This window comes from Crocodylus porosus, unplaced genomic scaffold, assembly GCF_001723895.1.
Source record: "Crocodylus porosus isolate Cpor-Errol unplaced genomic scaffold, CroPor_comp1, whole genome shotgun sequence".
Classification (NCBI taxonomy): domain Eukaryota; kingdom Metazoa; phylum Chordata; order Crocodylia; family Crocodylidae; genus Crocodylus; species Crocodylus porosus.
Window position 1 is genome coordinate 119,166,365 of NW_017728943.1, and position 19,662 is coordinate 119,186,026.

Here is a 19,662-nt window from a genome sequence, read left to right on the forward strand (position 1 = left end):
TTCCCCCGAGCACTCCCAAAAGTGACAAGAAATAACGGTCACAAGCTGGCAGAGGGTAGATTCAGGCTAAATATCAGGAGGTGCTACTTTACTGTCAGGGCGGCTAGGATCTGGAACCAGCTTCCAAGAGAAGTGGTGCTGGTTCCTACCCTGGGCGTCTTTAAAAGAAGGCTGGATAAATACGTTGCCGGGGTCTTTTGACCCCAGTACTCTTTCCTGCCATGGCAGGGGGTCGGGCTTGATGATCTGCTCAGGTCCCCTCCGACCCTACCAACTATGAAACTATGAAGCTTCCTTCACAAATACAAATGAAAAATAAGCATGTTAAAAGCAACAGGAAAGTATAGGGGACCTGGACCTGATAAATGTTAATGCCACTTAGATAATCAAAAGATTGAAATATTGTTTTGAATTGTAAAATACTGTATTTACTTATTAACAATAAGAAAGTGATACACTCTATGCAGAGAGATTTAGTGGATGTACTCCCTCTACATGGCATATGCACAACTCTCATTAACAGGAACATAACTCTTAGAATTTCAACCTCCTCCCATACCTCTGACTGGGTGCATTCATACTTCACAAGAAGTGCTGCAAGTTCACTACGTGTGGTTTCAGCTGCAGCCCGATAGCGACTTATCTGTTCTCGAATGACAGGGATGTCCGAAAGAAGGTGATCATAAGCTCCCTGGGTAGCAGAGTCAAAACAAAAGGGCAAAGTTAAGGCATCATGTTTCTGAACATCTCTGTTTCTGCATATGTTTGCTTCAGTAACTTAACCCCTCCCCACCATATACTCAAAATACTGTATTCCTGCATACTAAATGGTTTAGATAGGTACAAGTCCATACAAATCAAAAAGTTTTATCTCTTTATATAATTTGACCCTGAACATTATTAAAATTGGAAAGTCCAGTACCAGTGATATGTGGCTATTACGTGTTTAAAAATTAAAGACAAAGAATTATTATATAATACCTTTGGCCAGAGACTGAGGTTGTCTACCCCATATCAACTCCCTTCTCTTACCTGTGCATGACTATTTCAGTATTCAGTATACACATATACTGGAATATACTGCATACCGATATTGTGTACAGCTTTCTATTCCCAAAAATAAAAAAATATGTATGTTAGGGAGAAAAGTAGAATGAGAGATTTAAAAGCATCAAAATATAATATATTAAAGTCAGGGAACTATCCACCCTATCCCCATCCTTCCTGTTCCCCTGACGACCCTATAATTCAGTATGAGGACAATGAAGGTAGGGATTCAGCTAATGCCTCCACCTCTATTTCGGAGGTGGAGGCTCTCAACCCTGAGTCTTGTTTTTGTGCTCTCTGAGAACAGCTTGCAGCACTTATCCCAGGAAGCCCAATTATTGTACATAAAACAAGATTAATCTAATTGAGAAAACAAAGCAAACTGAGGAACAAAAAGTAAGTATTCCAATTCATGTCTAAATAGAGGTCTTGGCAACAGGCCCTCTAGATAAAGCAATAGTAACCACAAAATATGCCCTAAATAAGATTGTATCTAACATCCTTAATATAGAATTGTGTTCAGTTCATTCAGGGATCACAAGGAACAAGAAGACATAAGGTATTTTTCCCTAACTCCATCAGTTTTACTGCCAAACTGGAAGAAAATTGTACTCCTCTTAACAAATACAACACAGTTGCTGCTCAGGAGACACTCCGAGGGCAAAGGAGGAGATAGGATGCAGTCTAAATCACATATTGGCCAGCAAAGCAAATAGCACACTGGTATGTGCACAGTGAACTCCTGTTAAGGCTGTTTTGGAGCTTATGTACATATAGTATCCCTGATGATTAACTATTCCTGATTTATTCCACTATAGCTATCCATACATGGAGTTAACCAGGAGTAACTCCCTGTGAAGGAGAAACCATATTTGGGACTTATTTACACTTGCATGTTCATACAGAGTAAGGCAGGGCTTGAATCTAAAGTGGGACAACTATTCAAGAATAACTCCATAAAATGTGTGGATACCCACAGAATAAAAATCTGTCATTAGTGCAGGACTACTCTGACCTGAGCAATTATTCTGAGGCTACAGGTTATCTCCACATCAGAGGAGAAAATGGGGAAAAAAATGTTTGTGGCATTTAAAAAAACATAATTGATGAGTGTTGAGAAACACTAGGAGTGACTGATTAGCAGGTATAATGGAAGCAACTATACTGAGTGCAGCTGAAGCAGGCAAAAGTTAAAGGTAAATGTGATAAAGGCTCTGAAATATACCATGCAGAGCATGTGTGCCCATACACATAGGCACATACACACCCACTTTCTCCTATGCATTTTGATTGACAGCCAAAAAACATCAGTGTTCTAAGGATTAAAATAAGAATAGGCAGCATGGAGCACTTATACAAAACAAAACTACAATCATCTACCTCAGGGCTGTGCAGTTCCCTAGCGGCAGTGGCCACATGACTGCAGGCTGCACCAGGGAAAGCCATGGACTCTCTAAGCTGCACACCACATGTCCTGCCCTCCCCCCCACCACTGTGCATACAAACCCCCCCACTGCTGCACCATGTGCCCATGTGGCACCAAGCTCGCCCTTAGCCCCCTGGGCCACATGGCACTAAGCTGCCCCACCAACTGGGGCAGGAGCAAGCAGCAAAAGACAAAGGAAGGAGGGGGAACCCAGAGATTCTGTCTGGTGTTGCTGAAGCAACAGCTGGGTAGGGGCCCAAGGGCCACAACTTACTTAAACCCTCACGAGCTTCATGTGCTCCATCTTTTTAGCTGAAATACTGTCGCATGTAGTCACAGGCCATGTGTACAAACCCTGCACCACACAAAAATAGGGTTGAGAGTTACTCTGGAGCCTAGTAGTTCCACTTCACCATACCCTGAAGGCATGTGAGGATTGGAAAAAGACTGAACAAAGGAGAACCCCAACTCAAGAGGAAACAGGACAGACTGTTGGGGCAATTTCTGACAAAGTGCAGAGCCTATTTCCACCCTTATTGAATGCTCAAGGTCCCAAAGGTGGATGTAGGCAGGACTATTACAAACTATTACTTTCAGGAGTTCATTGCCAATTGACTAGCAAAAGTATCATCACACTCCAGACTGTTCAAGGCTGTAGAAGGAAGGTGAGTTCTCTGGGACTAGTTATTTTGTTCTTACTCTGTTTCCATGTTCTTCTTTTCCTTTTATTTCTCTTTGTTTTCTCAGAGGCCTACAATGGATAAGTTTCCACTCCTAACCAAGGGATGGCAACTGTCCTGACCTGGATTGCCAGAACTTGAATATGTATACAGTTCCATGGCACCAAAGCGATGACAGCCAAATATCACTCTTAACCCAGTAGTGTAAGAGCAGTGTTGTAACCATGATAGTCCAGAAGTTATACAAGAGCCAGGGATTTCACATGGACCAGCTATGTAGTTCAAATAAAGTAAGACGAGCTTTGGAATACAAGACATTCTTCCGTAGGCCTTGATCTCCCAGTAATCATTTTCTTTTCTTCTGCTAACTGTTTGTCTGCTACTCCTGCCTTCTGCTGTGTCTGGGTTCCTACGATCAGAGACCTGATGAAGAACGTCTTGCATTCAAAAAGCTTATCTAACTTTATCCCAGCTACATAGTTGGTCCAATAAAAGATATCACCCTAAGAAATCTTTGCCTCTCTCAGTAGTAACCCACAAAGAGTTTGTTCTTATTGTTCAACTATGTGGCCCTGATTTGGAGAAACTAGAAAAAAAACAGATCTTAGGGTAACACTGTATCTCTTCAGTAACTATCTAAAAAGTTAATGTAATTGATATTATTGTGCATATAAGAAGTAAAACAGTCTGTTAATGGCCTGAGTAATTGGTTTTTTTTGAGGATAAAACAAGTGCACAAATGAAAACAATGTATTCTAGAGCTGAAAGAACAAATACTGACACAATTGCTCATAAAATATTAAATCTTCATAGAAAACTCTGCCCAGTAATTTAGTTTGTAGGATTATCATATTTTCCAAAAGGCTAAACTGTTGACTCAACAGATCACTGAAATATATTCCAAATGACAAGACAACCCCTGCCTAAACACAAAAGGAACCACAAGACAAAAACCACATCAGCTTCTGCAAAATACATCTCTTACCACATGAATATTTACACCCAGGCACAAATTTCCCAAGCCTCCATCCTTGCCAAACACCTATACAAATAGATGTATGTAAGGCTTCATTCCTTAACCACACTCAGGCTATACTGATCAAGGATGAAGCAAAGTGGAAGGTAATTCCAAGGCTAAGAGCCTTCATGAAGAACTCTCTACTAGCATGTACTCTAGTTTATAGGCTTTCATTTATCCCAACTGTGCTAATGAGGTGAGTCATATTTCAAATCACAAAGGCTTCACAGGACAGACTTACCACCTGAAATTCCATCCAGAAACCTACAGATCAATAGAAACTTCAGCCCACATGATCACTTGCTTACTAATAAGCTACAACATGCTTCTGCTAATTTCTGTATCAACTTCAGTTTCCAGATTGAATTAAAGTATAAATTTAGAAGGCATTGTACAAAGCCAACTCCACATCAGAAAGAAACATAGTCACAATTTCCTGACCAGATGAAGGCAGAAAAAGTCATCTAGGTTACTACAGATATATGGTTGTCTAAACAACATGGCAAGATACCTTCCATACCAACTTGCTACCTGGAGCTGCAGCAGCAGATACACTCCCTCAGAATCACTCCTATGATCCTTTCCACATGTAGCCTGGGTACACCCAGGGGGGTATGCCCTGTCCTCCAATGACAGTGGCGGGGGTCAAGCAGGGTGCTGATGGAGAGGCCGGCTACTAGAGCAGTTCCCTCTCCTCTCTACAAAGCCAGGCCGAGACCGAGTGCTTAACTATATACAATTTATTACTATAATAAATACTTAAGATAAAACAAGAAATATTTACAGTAAAGCTTAGCATATGACACTACATATAATATCCCACAATTCACATAAACCATATAACTTACAAATATATAATAATTAATACATTGAACAAGATAGTTGAGGTTACAACACGATAAACATATATGGTGAATCAACTTATATAACCCAAATAAGTTAATACTATTTCCTAGACCTACCAAGTAACAATACAAATATACATATTAACACATTAAGAACATATAAACCATATAAACTGCCTTCAAGAATACCCATAACTATATAGACCTTGACACAACAATCACCCTAAATAGGGTGTGCACTCAGTACCTCCCCTCGCCTTTAGGGCCTTGGGATATGGACACATCCCTCCCGCAATAGAGGTGTCCTGTGCCCACCTTCCCTGCAGGGCCCGCTTCCCCATCAACTCATGCTTCATTTCTGAACCAGCAAAGGCTCATCCCCTGGAGGCCAATCCTGAAAGAGCCTCTCTCCAGTAGTGCCTTGAGGTCTCCTCAGTGGCCTGGCAACCAGCACTGGGCAGCCCAGGGCTCTTTCTCGCTCATGTTCCACTGTTCCACTGTCTCATACCGGGGGTCCTCCCTTTCCTGGGCCCTGCTCTGAGCACCAGGGCTCTTTTAGTTAAAGGTGGAGCCACACTGCGGGGCTCCGCTCACTTGGTCTAGGGCCAGGGCTAACTAGGCAGGTCCTCAGTGCACCAACCCACACACTGGGTGAAGCCCGAGCAGCTCTAAGCTGCTCCCAGGGTGGATTCTCCATGTGCTGATCTGCACACTGTGTGGGGCCCGAGCAGCCTTGAGCTGCTCCCAAGGCCAGCTCTCCATGTACCAATCTGCATACAGACTGCCCAGCCATTTGCCAGGTTCACAGACTCAAGCTGCCTCAAGTGCCTCCTAGAGCCTGATGCCCAAGTGCCAATTTGCACCCTGCTGAAGCTCAAGCAGGATCCCAAGGACAGCCATCTCTGGAGCTCCTCTCTCCTTGCTATCCCTTGCCATCTCTCCCCAGCATGCTGAGCATGCTTCTCTTTTATACTTCTCAGGGGCTCCACCCCCAAAGTTCTCCGGATCTGGCTGGTGCATTTCTGATCCAGGTCCAGATGCTCCTTGCCCCCTCCCTTTGGAAAAGGGCAGGGCATTGCTTCACTTGCGCTGCCTCCGGGTTGGTGGGCAGGCTCCACCAATCAAACAGCAGACCCTCGAGCCTGGGACTCAACCCAAACCCCAAAAAGGTAAGCCTGCTATACACGTTATCTTGTTTTCAACCTAGCAATACCCCCTCGACACTGCATTAAACATCAATAAGATCACTCCTGGGTCCTCAATCATGGCCAGAAACAGTTGAGGAACTTTCACCCTCACACAAGGAGTTTCTACTCATTCACTAAGTATGATCCAAGCTGTCACATATATTATATTACATTCCCTTTTGGTTGGAAGACACATTGATTTCCCAACATCCTGTAGTTACTTTTACTGATACTTATTATAATATACCATTTCTCCAATTGCTACTTCTTATACTGTACCATTTCTCCAAATCCTGATCTTCCTTTATGTTTTACTCTATTGGTTGTCTAACGTAATATATTTAGAGTTTATGCTCTCTGGAGCAGAGATTGTATCTTTACAGCATAGCCTCCCAAAATTCAATGGGAGAAACACCTGTCTAGAATGAGTTTCCTATTACTGTATCTTTTCTTCAGAATAAAGCACAACATAAGGGCAATAAAGAAGATTTATGATCCTCAGCAAGGATTTCAGTAATAATAAAAAAATTCCTGTCCCCTGAGCATCTAAAACCTGACATATTCAGTTAAAGCCCATAATTTATAAATATGTTTTAATATGCAGATCAGCACCAAGTGGGAATTTACAAAAGTACAAAAGCAGGTCTAACTCCCACTGAAGTTGGTGCAAGTTAGTATCCAACAACTCTTTTTTGTGCTTTTCTAAAGTCCACTACATGCCTATCTGCATCTTTAGATGCTTAAATGTCTTGGTACCTCTAGTCCTTAACCACCCAGAGACTTGGAATGGCAACATTTTCATGTTTCCTGTGTATTCATATGAGATGTTTTGAGCTGAGTATTTGCATTTGTGTAACAATTAAATAGATGTTTTGGGCTGAGCATCTGTATTTGTGCAACGTTATATGTTTTTCTCCTGTATTTTGCCAGGTAGCATTCACAAGCCTGTACCAAACAGCTAATCATAAGCAATGTGGCTAGCTTTAAAACAAATATGTTTAAGCAGAGCAAACACCCCTGAATCCAGCGTTAACCAAGCTAAGACTGGAAAAGTGAAAATGTTTAATGTCTCAAATCTACCATTTACTCTGTGCTCTGCAGGCTTCATGCTAACAAAATGAAATCAATAAAATTCAGAAACAATGAGCAGCAGCACCCAAGCAAAGCCTTCTCACATGCTGTACCTTTTCTTCATTTGCTTTATTACTTTGGGTAAAAAGAGGATAAACAAGCATTTGCAAGTTGATCCTTTCCCTGCATATACAACCAATCCTGAAAAGAATTTATGCACACTCTTTTAGTTTAAATATAACTACTACTAGCAACAAAAATGTAAACCTCTCTGTCCTACGTCTCTTGTCCCACAGAATCACTTGCACCTAACTTAAGCCTGGAAGAATTTAGCAGGCTGCATCTGCCACACTATTCACCTTTGTCTGTCTCACTTTTATGTAGGATTCCAGCACGTTCTAAACAAAGTGGATCACATGAAGAATTCCTCTCCTCAACACCCTCCAGCTGCCCACTGCCACTCCCTCTGCCCATCATACTTTCATTCTCCTTTCTCTTCTCACTATTTACAGATCTCCATCCTGCCACTGTTCTGTCACATTTCAATCCAACCATCACCCAAAATCCCAATTATTAGTGAAAACAGATATACGCACGTGGAAAAAAAAACAGTAAGACAACTGTTCACCATCATCCCAACTGACTTCTGAGCACAATGCCTTTCCCTCCCCATCCACCCCCACTACACTGTCGTCAGATGGTGTGATACTCAGGAAAGGGATTGCATTTTCTTCTGAAAAGTACTTAGTGAATGTATGCTGTCACAATACAAAACACACTGACCTTCTGTAACTCTGTTCTTCCTTTGTTTCTGCAAAACAAGTGGGAAAAAAGGGATTAAAAATACCTGATGTAATACTAAAGTGTATCTGAGAATTCTTATAGATCTGTCCTATTAATCTGTTTCTTCTTAGAGTTCCATCAAAAAATAAAGGCATAACAGCAGGGCACTACAAGGGTATGCAGAGCTTCCTCAAGAGCCTAAGGGAGACTCCAGAAACCACTCTTACTATAGCCAGAATTTATGCACACTCATCATTCATTTTTGAATCCTCATCTTCCACCTCTTACCATAGACATTTTCTCCTAAATTTTTTGGCTATGGTGTCCACTCCAATCACATACATAACTGCTCCTTCCTCTTCCATATTTCCTTCATCCTCTTCTCCCTCCAACTCAATCCCTGCTTCTTTCCCTGTTTCCTAACCCCTAAGGAAAAAACAACCATCAGTAAAATGATTGTGTTGTGGATTGACTTTAACCTTGAGCTCTTATCATATACTGCAGCCATTTCCTCCTTCCCACTTTCCCCACCCCATCTTTAAATTGTGTTTATTTCTTTAAATGAAGACTCCTTCCTAACTGCTCCCTCCTCTTCCATATTTCCTTCATCCTCTTCTCCCTCCCAGGGGCTTAGTAGGTAAATGCACTGGGACCTTGATTTGTTTTGATTTGAAATCATTAAGGCCTTGCTACAAATAAATTGAATACAGAGGACAAAAAATTGAATAGAAGAGTTAAGTCAGAGATTTACTTTCAATCAATCTCAACATCATAGCAGATTCTTACTTAACAAAGGGTCTTCATGAGTTGGTAAATTAATGTCCGTGGCTGCTTACATACATTAAAAGGGTCTCATTCTACAAAGGAATTAATATGGGTAAAACTGATTAGATATAGAGTGACAAAAAATTTCAAGACTGCTTGGAGAAACTTCTTGTTGTTTCCTAAGTGTTTCTCTGACTAATAAATCAAGAAAAAAAATAATACTTAGATTCTGAACATCCAATTCAACATATAAAGGCAGAACCTTCTAAATGTCCTGAGCCCTCATAAAAATCAGTGAGTTCTATCAGACTCAGTCTTCAAGGTTTCAGTTGCAGGATGAAGGAGCTTATCTTTTCAGATGGGCTGTAGCTACAGCCTGAAACTCCATCTACTATTAACAGCTGTTATCTATGATCTAACTGTATTTCTCACTCTCATGAAATAATCAGTGCCTGCTTTAGAAAGATCACTTTCAAAACTCTTTAACAATTTACACAAAGAAACAAAAATGTTCTTTTAGGATGTAGGAAAGATTTTAGCTTCCATCTATTTATGATGAGACAAACCCTGGATTTTTTTTATATTGAGACTCTTGCTAGAGAAGCAATTTTAGGTAGCTGCTATGCAACTCCATTATTCTTCTAAAGCCTAACAACTTTGAGGAAGTAGTAAACATCTGAGGACAAATTGTAAAGTGTTTTATTGAAATTTTGTCTCTAAAAATAGGCCAGTTCATTGAATCTGAACTACTGAAAGTAGAAAGGCAGGTTCTGAAAACAGAATTCCTGATTAGGTCTCACAACTAGACTAGGAACTCCATTCAGACAGCATTCTCCCAACCTCCCGTGTAAAAAAGTTTTCCTTCCACCTGCTGTTTTCCTTTAGCTGACTAAGGAAACTACAGTTAGCTCTATAGAAACAAGACAACAGTTGTCTTGCAGCAGGTGTGAGTGCTAAGACATTTGCCGTGTTGCAAGGAAGCATACATACTTTGCTGCTTTTGCTAGTGCTGCATATTCTCACTGTGAAGGGTTCTGTCCGTAGAAAATAAGAACGGGCATGTCAAACTGGCATTTTATTGGCAGCTGCGTATCAGCTGAGGGCTTGTGTTATTTGGAAAGCTACTTTTATTCAGGAGTTTCACTGATTTGCATCAAATCTGTATGCAGTCACAGACAAACCTGTGGTGACAAAGGTCAACTTCTGTGGGCAAAATGTTGCAGTATAGACCAGGCCTTAACTCCAAAATAAGCTCAGGAGAATCCTCAGAGAGGAATAAACAGCTGTCAATAAGCAACATCACATGTACAGATTTAAAAAGTATCAACATTTTATGCATTAGAGTTAAAATAAAATCTGTTTTATAAAGGAAAACAACACCCCAATTTTCCGTGTAAATGAAAAACTACATAAAGTTAACACTTATTTTATTATAGTTTTACATGTTATGACCTTTAGCAGCTCCAAGTTGTTGAACTGCAGTCACTAACTTCTTTTTCACACTAGCATGTCTGTATGAAGTAGGCTACCACCAGCTGACAATATGGATTAGTACTGAAAAAGAAAGCTTGTCCAAGGAGCTAGAAAAGGCACCTTGTATTCAGTGTTTGTTATGCTCTAAGATTTACATCAGTCTTACTTTGTGCACTATGGAATATAAATATTTATATTTATAAGCCATTTTGTGTCCCGCTGGATGTAAAGTAAGACTGTACATGAAGTTTAAGGAACTGTATGATAGAGCATAAAAGCTGGTTGACTTTTCTTTCAGTCTGGTTTCCCACTCCCATACTGTCTCTAGGCTGACAATCATAACACCAGCAGAGGGATTCATGATATCAACAACACCTAGAGAGGAAAAGCAGAACTCCATACTTGAATGCTGGATGCAAAAAGAATATTTGAGAGTATTTTTTTTCAAAACACATTTTTCTTGGAAATTTTTCATGTGCATACAAAGACATGGATTCAACAGTCTCTCCCTTCTAAAAGCTTTGCAAGTCACCCTTCAGATAAATGAAACCTTCTGCGTAGAGATACAAACTGATGACTGATTATTACTTATTCAAGCGTGCTACTAGATGAAGACAAAAGATAAAACTGTGGGACTGTTTGGAAGTAAACCAGAGAGCCCCTATTTCCATTTTGGATAAAATTATGTATTTTTCAAGCACCATTTCATACCTGAATATCTCAAAACACTGTATAAACATCATCTTACAACTAACATATTAGTATATACAATTCCAATATAAATTCCAAAGTTATGTTTTCATTTCATGTAAAACTGTCATTGGGTTTTGAGGTATTTTTGCTTTTTTTCCTCAAGAATTTTTTGGCTTTTCCTAGTCTTCCCATATAATTGGTGTCTAATGAGGGCTGAAGGAAACAAAAACAAAGCACTTTTAGCCAATTGTAAAAAACTGAAAAACTTCAATTCTCCAGTTTCCAAAGTTGGGATTTTGTCTCTCTCTCTCTCTCTCAAAAACAAAAAAGAATTATTGAAAAACATTTTTATGTAAAAAAATGTTTGGTCTAAATCCATTTTTCATAGGGAAAATCATGTTTCAATCTTTTTTTTTTAGCCTGTCCTGTTGACAACATCCCTGTAAGCTAGATCAGGATTTTTACCCCCACTTCATACCTGGGGAAAATAAAGTAATGAGAAATAAAGTGATCTGGACACACCAGACGTCTATGGCAGAGCCCTGCAAGTTTCTAGCAGTCTTGGCTCCCAGGCTTGATTCTAATTTCACTTTCACTGGTATGTTTCAGTACCAAATCATAAACTTCAGTACAGTTACTCCTAGTTTACACATACATAAGTAAGATAATGATCAGGATTTGCTAACTGAAGAAGCAAAGTTATCTGCCATACCAGCTGGATCACTAATACAGCCTCCAAACACCAGCTAGGTCAAATACAAGAAGTGAGAGTCTGAGCTGTACCTCTGAGACAGACAGGACAAAATTCACAGCCCTGAGGATGAGAGCTAAGACATTCTGGTACCACATGGAGCCTGAACTGATTTGGGAGTAGGGAAAGTGTCTAAATTCCAGAAGCCTGTCCCTGCATACCTATGGTAACAGTGCTGTCCAGAAAATGTTGAAAGTGCTACATGCTGTGGCCCCACCCCAAAAAGAGGGTTTGTGAGGGAGGGTCCTGAAGGACAGTCTGCAACTGTTTTCCTCAGCCCCTACAGCTGTCTCTTTCTGTTCCTGTGCCAGGAGAATTCTTCCTCATCCAGCTGGACCCTCGACCTCTAAGTACCCCTTTACACAGCTTCATCCATTTTATCCAGTGCACAGAAGGCAGACAAGGAGGTGATAATCTCACCTAAAATGTTTGAGATTAAAGTAAAAACAACAATATTAATACTAGCAAATCTAGACAAGCACTTCCCAGGCTTTAAAATCTAGCTGATCGCATCAAAAAAATTAGTGTTTCATCCCATGTAATCTTAAATAAATGTAACAACAGTGGATTCTAATTTGTTAACCAACCCATCTAACACCTGACTACAGCCCACACTGCATACAATACTGTCTGAGAAACACTGACCAAAATAAAGTTTTGCCTTATTTAAAGTACTTTTCTGAAGCAAAGAAAGAATTCTTGGCATATTACACAGTATGGCCAACCACCAGGATTCAAAAATCATAAACTTTAACAAACTGCAAGATTCGTTTGGAATCATGAAGTTGTAAAAAATTCGGTACACTCTTCCTTCTGGTTTCTGGTCTTGGTGAAGATACTCATGTCACATTTTCAAATCTTCCTTAGCAAACCAGGAAGGCTAGAGATTTATTCAAAAATATTAAAGTTGAGATTCTTGTTTAACTACTTGACTCCAGAAATGAGGGCTTTTAGGAAACCACCAAAAATTATTGGCCTTGCAACAAAACTGCAAGGATTGGCAACACTAAAGAGTGTCAAATAATGTTGGCTTATTTGTTTTTAAATTGTTGATAATACAGCTTTCTTCTCGGAAAAGGCTGTAAACAAAGGTTTGATCATTTTTCTCTATCTCCATCCTAATAAAGTTCACTCACCCTTTGTTAAGTCTTCTTTCCAAAGTGACCTGAATTTCTGCTGATTTTTCCCTCTGCAATTCCTGTCAAACTTTTAATTATTTGTTGTGCATCTGTGTATTTTTTTCCCAAACATACTTTGTTTCAAGAAAATGACAGTAGTCTCTAAAGAAAACACTCCAACTAAATAAAATTAATTATTTCTGGTATTTTTTGTATTTCTCTCCTGAATATACCTATACCCACCCCACTTCTGCTGTAATCATTAAAATGATCATTGAGAGACAAGAATCATTATCCAGTTCTGTTTATTTGATGATTTGCCTCAGTCACCAGTTTTTGAATGAGAAAAATAACATTGCAATCAAACTTTTTCTTACCTTGTAACATTACAAGTAACAGATACATTCTCTCCTTCTTCCATTTGTCTGTCAGTTCCAGTGAACTGATCTTGGACCTAATTATAATAAATCTGTATTCAGTATGGTTAAGGAAGGAGGTTATCTCAAACCATTTATCAGAAAAGTGGCATTTTAGCTTTTATAACCACTTGCAAATTCTGGTAAGACTTACTTATTTAGGAGTTGTAGTAACAGAATAAAATTTAAGGAAATGGGTCCCCCTGGTGCTTCGTCTCAACAGTTATACAAATAAATGTTTTTAAAAAGCCAAGATTTGTTACTTGTAATTATTTTGAAACATTGTTGAATGTGCTTTACACATAAATAGGGACCTACTGAGATCCAGCATTGCCCACGAAATCAGGCAATGTCTGCAAAACCCGCAAAAAAAAAAAAAAACCAAAAAGAAAACTTGCTGGAAATAAAATGCTGGCTCCCCAGAGGGAACCAGCAGTGCTCATGGCACAGCAGCCCAGTCAAACAACTCCCTAGCCCCACCAACAAGGGGGAGCCAAAGATGCCTGCCGCCCCCCCGCCTTGCCATTGATTGTCTGAGGGCTACCTGTCATGCCGCCCCCACCCCTCTCCACCAATCAGCAGCAAGGGTGGGGCCATATGATGGACAGCCTTCACAGCCAAACAACAGAAAGGGGCAGGGCCCATCAACCAAATGGGGCTGGGTGCCCTGACTAGCCCATGAAAGTGGCAGGTGGCCTTGTGATTTCCCCACAAAATCAGCTGGCCACCTCCTCAAGTTCGGTTGACCCCTACAGGTAACCAAACAAATCACACTCTTGTCCCTTAAGGATCTGGCCACATCCAGACAAAGGTGGGTGAAATTAAATGCAGCAATAGTACATGACTGAACAAGGAGCGATTTGCTATGCACTCCTTGCAATTTTACTTGTTTGTTTGTGGGGGGTGGGGGTTTATTAGAAGTGGATGGATTGATTTATAAAGGCCTTTGAGAAGAAATTTGTTTTATTAACCGATGTGTAAGAAAAGAGACTGTGAAGGTGATGGACTTTCATACCATGCCAATATTCTATTCTAATGCCTTATCTGTACTATGCCTTTCATATCTTGTATTATATGGAACAGATAATAGACATGTATGTGATAACTGTGACTGATCTGATCTTACAGAGAACACAGCAAGGCACAGGATGTGATCGTCAACTTACACCATCAATTTCCACCATTTTTATGCATATTCATAAAAGTACATTATTTTTAATTGGTTGTTCATTCATAAGTTATCTACTTTCAGCCCAAGAAACCTTTTTTCCCCCTTATTTTTTAATACCATTGATTCATAGAATCATAGAATCATAGAAGTCGGGTCAGAAGGGACCTTGTAGATCTTCAAATCCAACCCCCTGCCTGGGCAGGAGAAAAACTGGGCTCAAATGACTCCAGCCAGGTAGTCATCAAGCCTCTTCTTAAAGACCCCCAGGGTAGGAGCCAGCACCCCTTTCCTTGGAAGTTGGTTCCAGATCCTAGCCGCCCTGACTGTGAAGTAGTTCTTACAGATGTCTTATCTAAACCTACTCTCCAACAACTTGTGGCCGTTATTCCTTGTTATGCCAGGGGCGTGAGGGGAAACAAGGTCTCTCCCAAACCCTTCTGGTCCCCCCTAGTGAGTTTATAGGTGGTCACCAGGTCCCCCCTCAGCTTTCTCTTGTGAAGGCTGAACAAGTTCAGGTCCCACAGTCTCATTGTAGGGTCTGCCCTGTTGTCCCTGGATCATGTGGGTAGCCCTCCTCTGGGCCCTCTCACACTTGGACCCTGATTCTAACACTTAAAAATTGTTTCTAAAAACGGCTCTGTAACAGGTTGAAAGAGCTGTATTTACTTAAATGGTAGTGGGCCTTGGAATGTTAAAAAGTGTAAGTTTAATGAAGGAACATAACACTTTTCTCCAATTCAAAAATAGGTTTTCAGTATTAAACTACGCCAGGTGACAGCTACTCACTCTACTAATAGCTATTTTCCCTATTAAATAAGGCATTGTTAAAAAGGTGAACTTTTGCCTTGGTGACCTTTTTTTGCTATTACTTTAAAAAGAAAGTGGTTGGATAGTCCAGTCTCAATAGCCTTGAGACTCCCCTTTGACTTCAGATCAAAGCCATCAAACCACAGTTTCAAAGGAATGAGTTAGAAGAGAGAAATATAGAGAAGAAAACTTCAGATAACAGTAAATTCCTGATACACCAGAGATACTCCCTTTTGCAACATTTAACAAGAACACTTTTGTCCTTGAATTTGTAAAGATAAACTCTAATGGCCATTTGAAATGTATTTAAATATCACTGAAGCGAACAACTCTATCACTTTGCAGAGAATTATGTGTGGCAGCTGCTGAAATAGATTAAATGGTGAAATAAAACTAAAATTTGAAAAAAAAAGGATGATTTGCACCATTATCTCCCATCATTATGATCAGTTATCCTTCATAGAAATGAAAAAATAAATAAGAAGCAAGGCATTACTTTTCCTTCTAGGCATATAAAACTGACATGTGACCTGTTTATGGGATTTCCATACATGCTAAAGAGGAAAGATAATGCTGTAAAGTGGCTAAATAATCAAAAGAGCCACTTTTGCAGGAGTTAGAAATTGTAACCCTACTAGAAAAAGTAGGATGGAGGCTTTAGACTAGTGGTTATCGAATTTTCTGACTTTGTTTAAAGTTTGCCAAATTAATGTCCTCACCTCAGATACATAAAAGCATAAATAAAAATGCACTGCTTTGTCTTCCACCACAGCAGTTTTTCTATATGCAAACTGGGCACCAGACTGTGGATTTTTCCCCCAAAAGTTTGCTAATGCTTTTTAACTAGAATTATCCTAAGAAAAAAAAATAGAAAATAGAAAAAATAAAAAAATGTTTTATTTCAGTTTTGACATTTGGATCAATCTAGTGTCTACCAACTAGAAAAAAAAATCTTCAGAAATATGATGTGGGAATAAAAGTGTACCCTAGCTAGGCTGATTTAACACAGCCAGATGCTTAGGGAGGCTCCAAAGGGGCAAAGGAATTCCACATGACTTTGATTCAACTTTGGAAAGGCCAAGGGTTCTTACATTGCAGATTCACTGCAGTTTGAGAACTGCTACATCACCCACTAGACAGAAGGGGCTTCCATCAACTGCAAACTAAGGGTCTTATCCAAGAACGTCTCCAAGTTATGACACTCCCCACATCAGGAAACTCTGTGGCCCCTGGAGAGACAAATTCCCATCACAGCTATAGTTTTGGGAGGGAGCAGTTATTTTAATACGTTACGTCAGGGGTGGGCAATTATTTTGGGTGGAGGGCCACTTATTGAGTTTTGGCAAGCCATCGAGGACTGCACAACAGGCAGCCAAGGGCAGATAAATATTAATTTTCCAAATTTTTGGGGGCCCCGCAGGCTGGACAGAATAGCCTGGCGGGCTGCAGCCCCTGGGCCACATTTTGCCCACCCCTGGATTATTTAGATAGAGCGTAACAGGGTGTTGGATTAGTGAAGCATTTGCTAAAATGAAGAGCAGGAAGTCAGAACATTCACTGGGACCCTACAGTGTAGCACAAAGCAAGTGTTTAACAGAGGTCAGAGCCATCCAGGTGCTCAGTGCAGGTCCTCAATCCTACACAGCAGAGCTCTAGATGCCAGTGCTCCCAGCCCCAAACCGTTCCTTTCTGCCAGCCAAGTAGAATCAACACTGCTGAGTGGAAAAGGGGCTTCTGCTGCCATCAGAAGGCAAGCACAGACCTGCCTGCACCTTCTGTCAGCTGCAGCAGCCCACTTGGCAGCAGGTGCCTTTCCAAGATGCACTTCAGGCTGTGGCAGCAGAGCTATGTAGAAGCCCCTCTCCCCCCCACCAAAAAAAGGGGCTTGCGCAGTGGCTGCTGCCTGCCACCAGAAGGGCTGGGGAAAGAGGCAGGTAATGGCCCATGACAGAGAAGCAGGGCTGGGAGGGACCTCCAGAAGTCACCTAGGGCAATCCATAGGCCGTGACCCAAAAGTGGGTCTCAAGAATATATGAAAGGGTGGCAAACAAACTTTAAAAATGGTTTCTCCTTTCAAGGAGAAAAATGGTGGCTTTTCCCTTGCAGGCTGGCAGAGCTCCAGCCTGTGAGGGGCTGCTTGGAGCCCCCCCCTAGCCCACACACTGGGGGCAGAGGGCAGCAGGTTGGGAGTGAGGGGCACTGTGTTGGGACTGGGCATCCACGTTTACAAATGGGTCCTGGTACACAAAAGGTTGAGAACCACAGATCACCCCGCTGCCAGAGGCGCCATTGCTCCTCTCCAAAGAAGGGCAATGGGGCAGCATCCCTGAGTTGCATAAAAAGAGAAACCGAAGTCGTTCCCCCACCCCCGCAGGCTCCCTTGCTGCTGCTGCCTCCGCACGGAGAGGGGGCACAGGGCGTGAAAGAAGGGGGCCCAGAGCCTCGCCGGCTCAGTGCAGGGACGAGGAGCTGCTACCCGACCCCTGAGCCTTTCCCGTCCCTCCCCCGCCGCCTTCTTTCTCCTCCCTGCTTGGATCCAGCCCGTCAGGCACTGACGCTGCATTGCACCGCAGAGAGCTGCATCCCGGCGCAGGCAGGGGCCAGGTACCTCGGGCGCTAGGGGTACAGCCGCCGCGGCGCAGGGCAGCAGCGCCGCGTTGCTAGTCACGTCTATGAGCCGGGAGGCGGCGGCGGAGCCCACCCGCCAGTTCCCGCCGCTGCCGCTGCCGCTACCGCTGCTGCTACTAGAGCGGCTCATGCCCGCCGCGCGCCCCGAACGCCGGCCCGGCCGAGATCCCCATGGCAACGCGTATACACTTCAGGGACAGCGAGCCTGCGTTGCAAGTCTCGCGAGAAGCCTGCAAATCTCGTCGCCGAGATATGAGGCCGAAGAGAGAGAGCACATTCCAGGCTCCCCCCTCCGGCCTCATAGGTGGCTGAAGCCGAAGAGAGAACACATTCCAGGCTCCCCCCCTTCCAGCGCGGCCTCAGGTGGTTGAGGCCGAAGGGAGAGCCCATTCCAGGCTTCACCCTCCCCCCCCGCACGGCCTCACAGGTGGTTGAGGCCGACGGGAGAGTGCATTGCACTCCTGACCAGCTCCGCCAGCCTTCTGCCTGCCCCTTCTGCAGCTGCAATGGGCGCTGCCCCTGCAGTGGAATAATTCCCTGGGAAGCTGAGGTTTACCTTAAACGTGGGCCACGAGTGCATCATTAAAAAAAAAAGGGTGGTGGAGGAAGACGACCTCCCCACAGACAGCTCCCAAAAACTAGCACAGCTCCAAACACCAATACATGCAGTGATCTGAACCCAGCAGCACCCAATAGCCCCAGCAGCAGCATCCCAGAGCTCCCCCGGCCGTCACCACCAAGCTGCGATGTCCCAACTGCCCTTACGCAAAGCCTAGCACCCTTCCATGCAAGGCTTGTGGAACTTTGGTAGATGCAAGTGAGCCAGCATGGTCCGCTTTTGGGCCGCCACTGGGAAAACTGCTGGCTCAGGGCCTAATTATATAAAGCGGAGTTTATTCCCATCAGCACTGGAAGGGGAAAATAAATATGACTGGGGTGGCAAGAATCACTTATATATCACCGGCATGTATTTCACCATGAGTCAAGTCTGCTCAGAAAATACAGGGCTGAGGCTGTCAGGAGAAAATGAAACATGAACAAGATGCTGCTCCCATACAGATGTGCTTTCTCCTGCGCTGGCAAGACTAGCAGCAGTATCAGCGTTCTAGAGCCAGCAAAAGCAAACCCTGTTTGATGAGTCCAGAGTTTACAGAGATCAACTATGTAGTGCTATAAGCATGAAAAAGGACTATGCATAACAAAGGTTTGGGATCAGTTGCTATTGCAGACACACTCAAAATCTAAATACACTTTATGCTTCTGATCTTTGCCATCAAAACATTCAATAGCCAGGATGAAAAAAGTGAACAGTTTTGTTGGCAGGGTATATACTATGACTGGAACTAGATTAAAACTTTTTATCTGCAAAGGTAAATTTGATAACTGGCTTCCTCTAATGCCACAAAAAGTTACCTTGCTTAGGAGGCCAGTCCAGTTGCCATTTAAGTGAGAGAAAAAAGACTACTGACTTCAGTAAGAATTGGATTCAGATTTCAGAGATTTGCTCTGCAGAACTGAACACAAAACATATTATGACCAGGGATCCCAGTTTTCTCTGATTAAAAAAAAAAAGCCCCAATTTTTGGATTAAAAAAAGTAACTAAAATCCACATTTTTCCATGATCAAAATGAAACACCACTAATATGTATCCAAAATCCACATTTTTCCATGATTAAAACAAAACATATATATTAGTCATATTAGTAGTGTTTCATTTTAATCACAGAAAAATGTGGGGTTCAGATTACTTTTTTAATCTGAAAATTGCGGATTTTTTTTTTA

At 42.0% G+C, this 19,662-nt stretch overlaps 1 protein-coding gene across 2 annotated transcripts in view; it reads right to left on the minus strand.

Annotated features, from left to right (window-relative positions):
* The window catches only part of CCDC170 (coiled-coil domain containing 170), a 113,873-nt gene extending 95,860 nt beyond the window's left edge, over positions 1–18,013 (minus strand). The window contains exons 1-4 of one of the 2 annotated variants that reach the window (XM_019550070.1): positions 17,860–18,013; positions 13,235–13,311; positions 8,058–8,085; positions 560–691 (exon numbers count right to left, since the gene is read on the minus strand). In XM_019550070.1, the coding sequence (XP_019405615.1) occupies positions 560–691; positions 8,058–8,085; positions 13,235–13,311; positions 17,860–18,009 (387 nt within the window). In that variant the 5' untranslated portion in view covers positions 18,010–18,013. Of the gene's footprint in view, positions 1–559; positions 692–8,057; positions 8,086–13,234; positions 13,671–17,859 lie in introns of those variants that run through there. The other variant, XM_019550068.1, reaches the window with a different exon arrangement.
* Between the last annotated feature and the right edge of the window lie 1,649 nt (positions 18,014–19,662).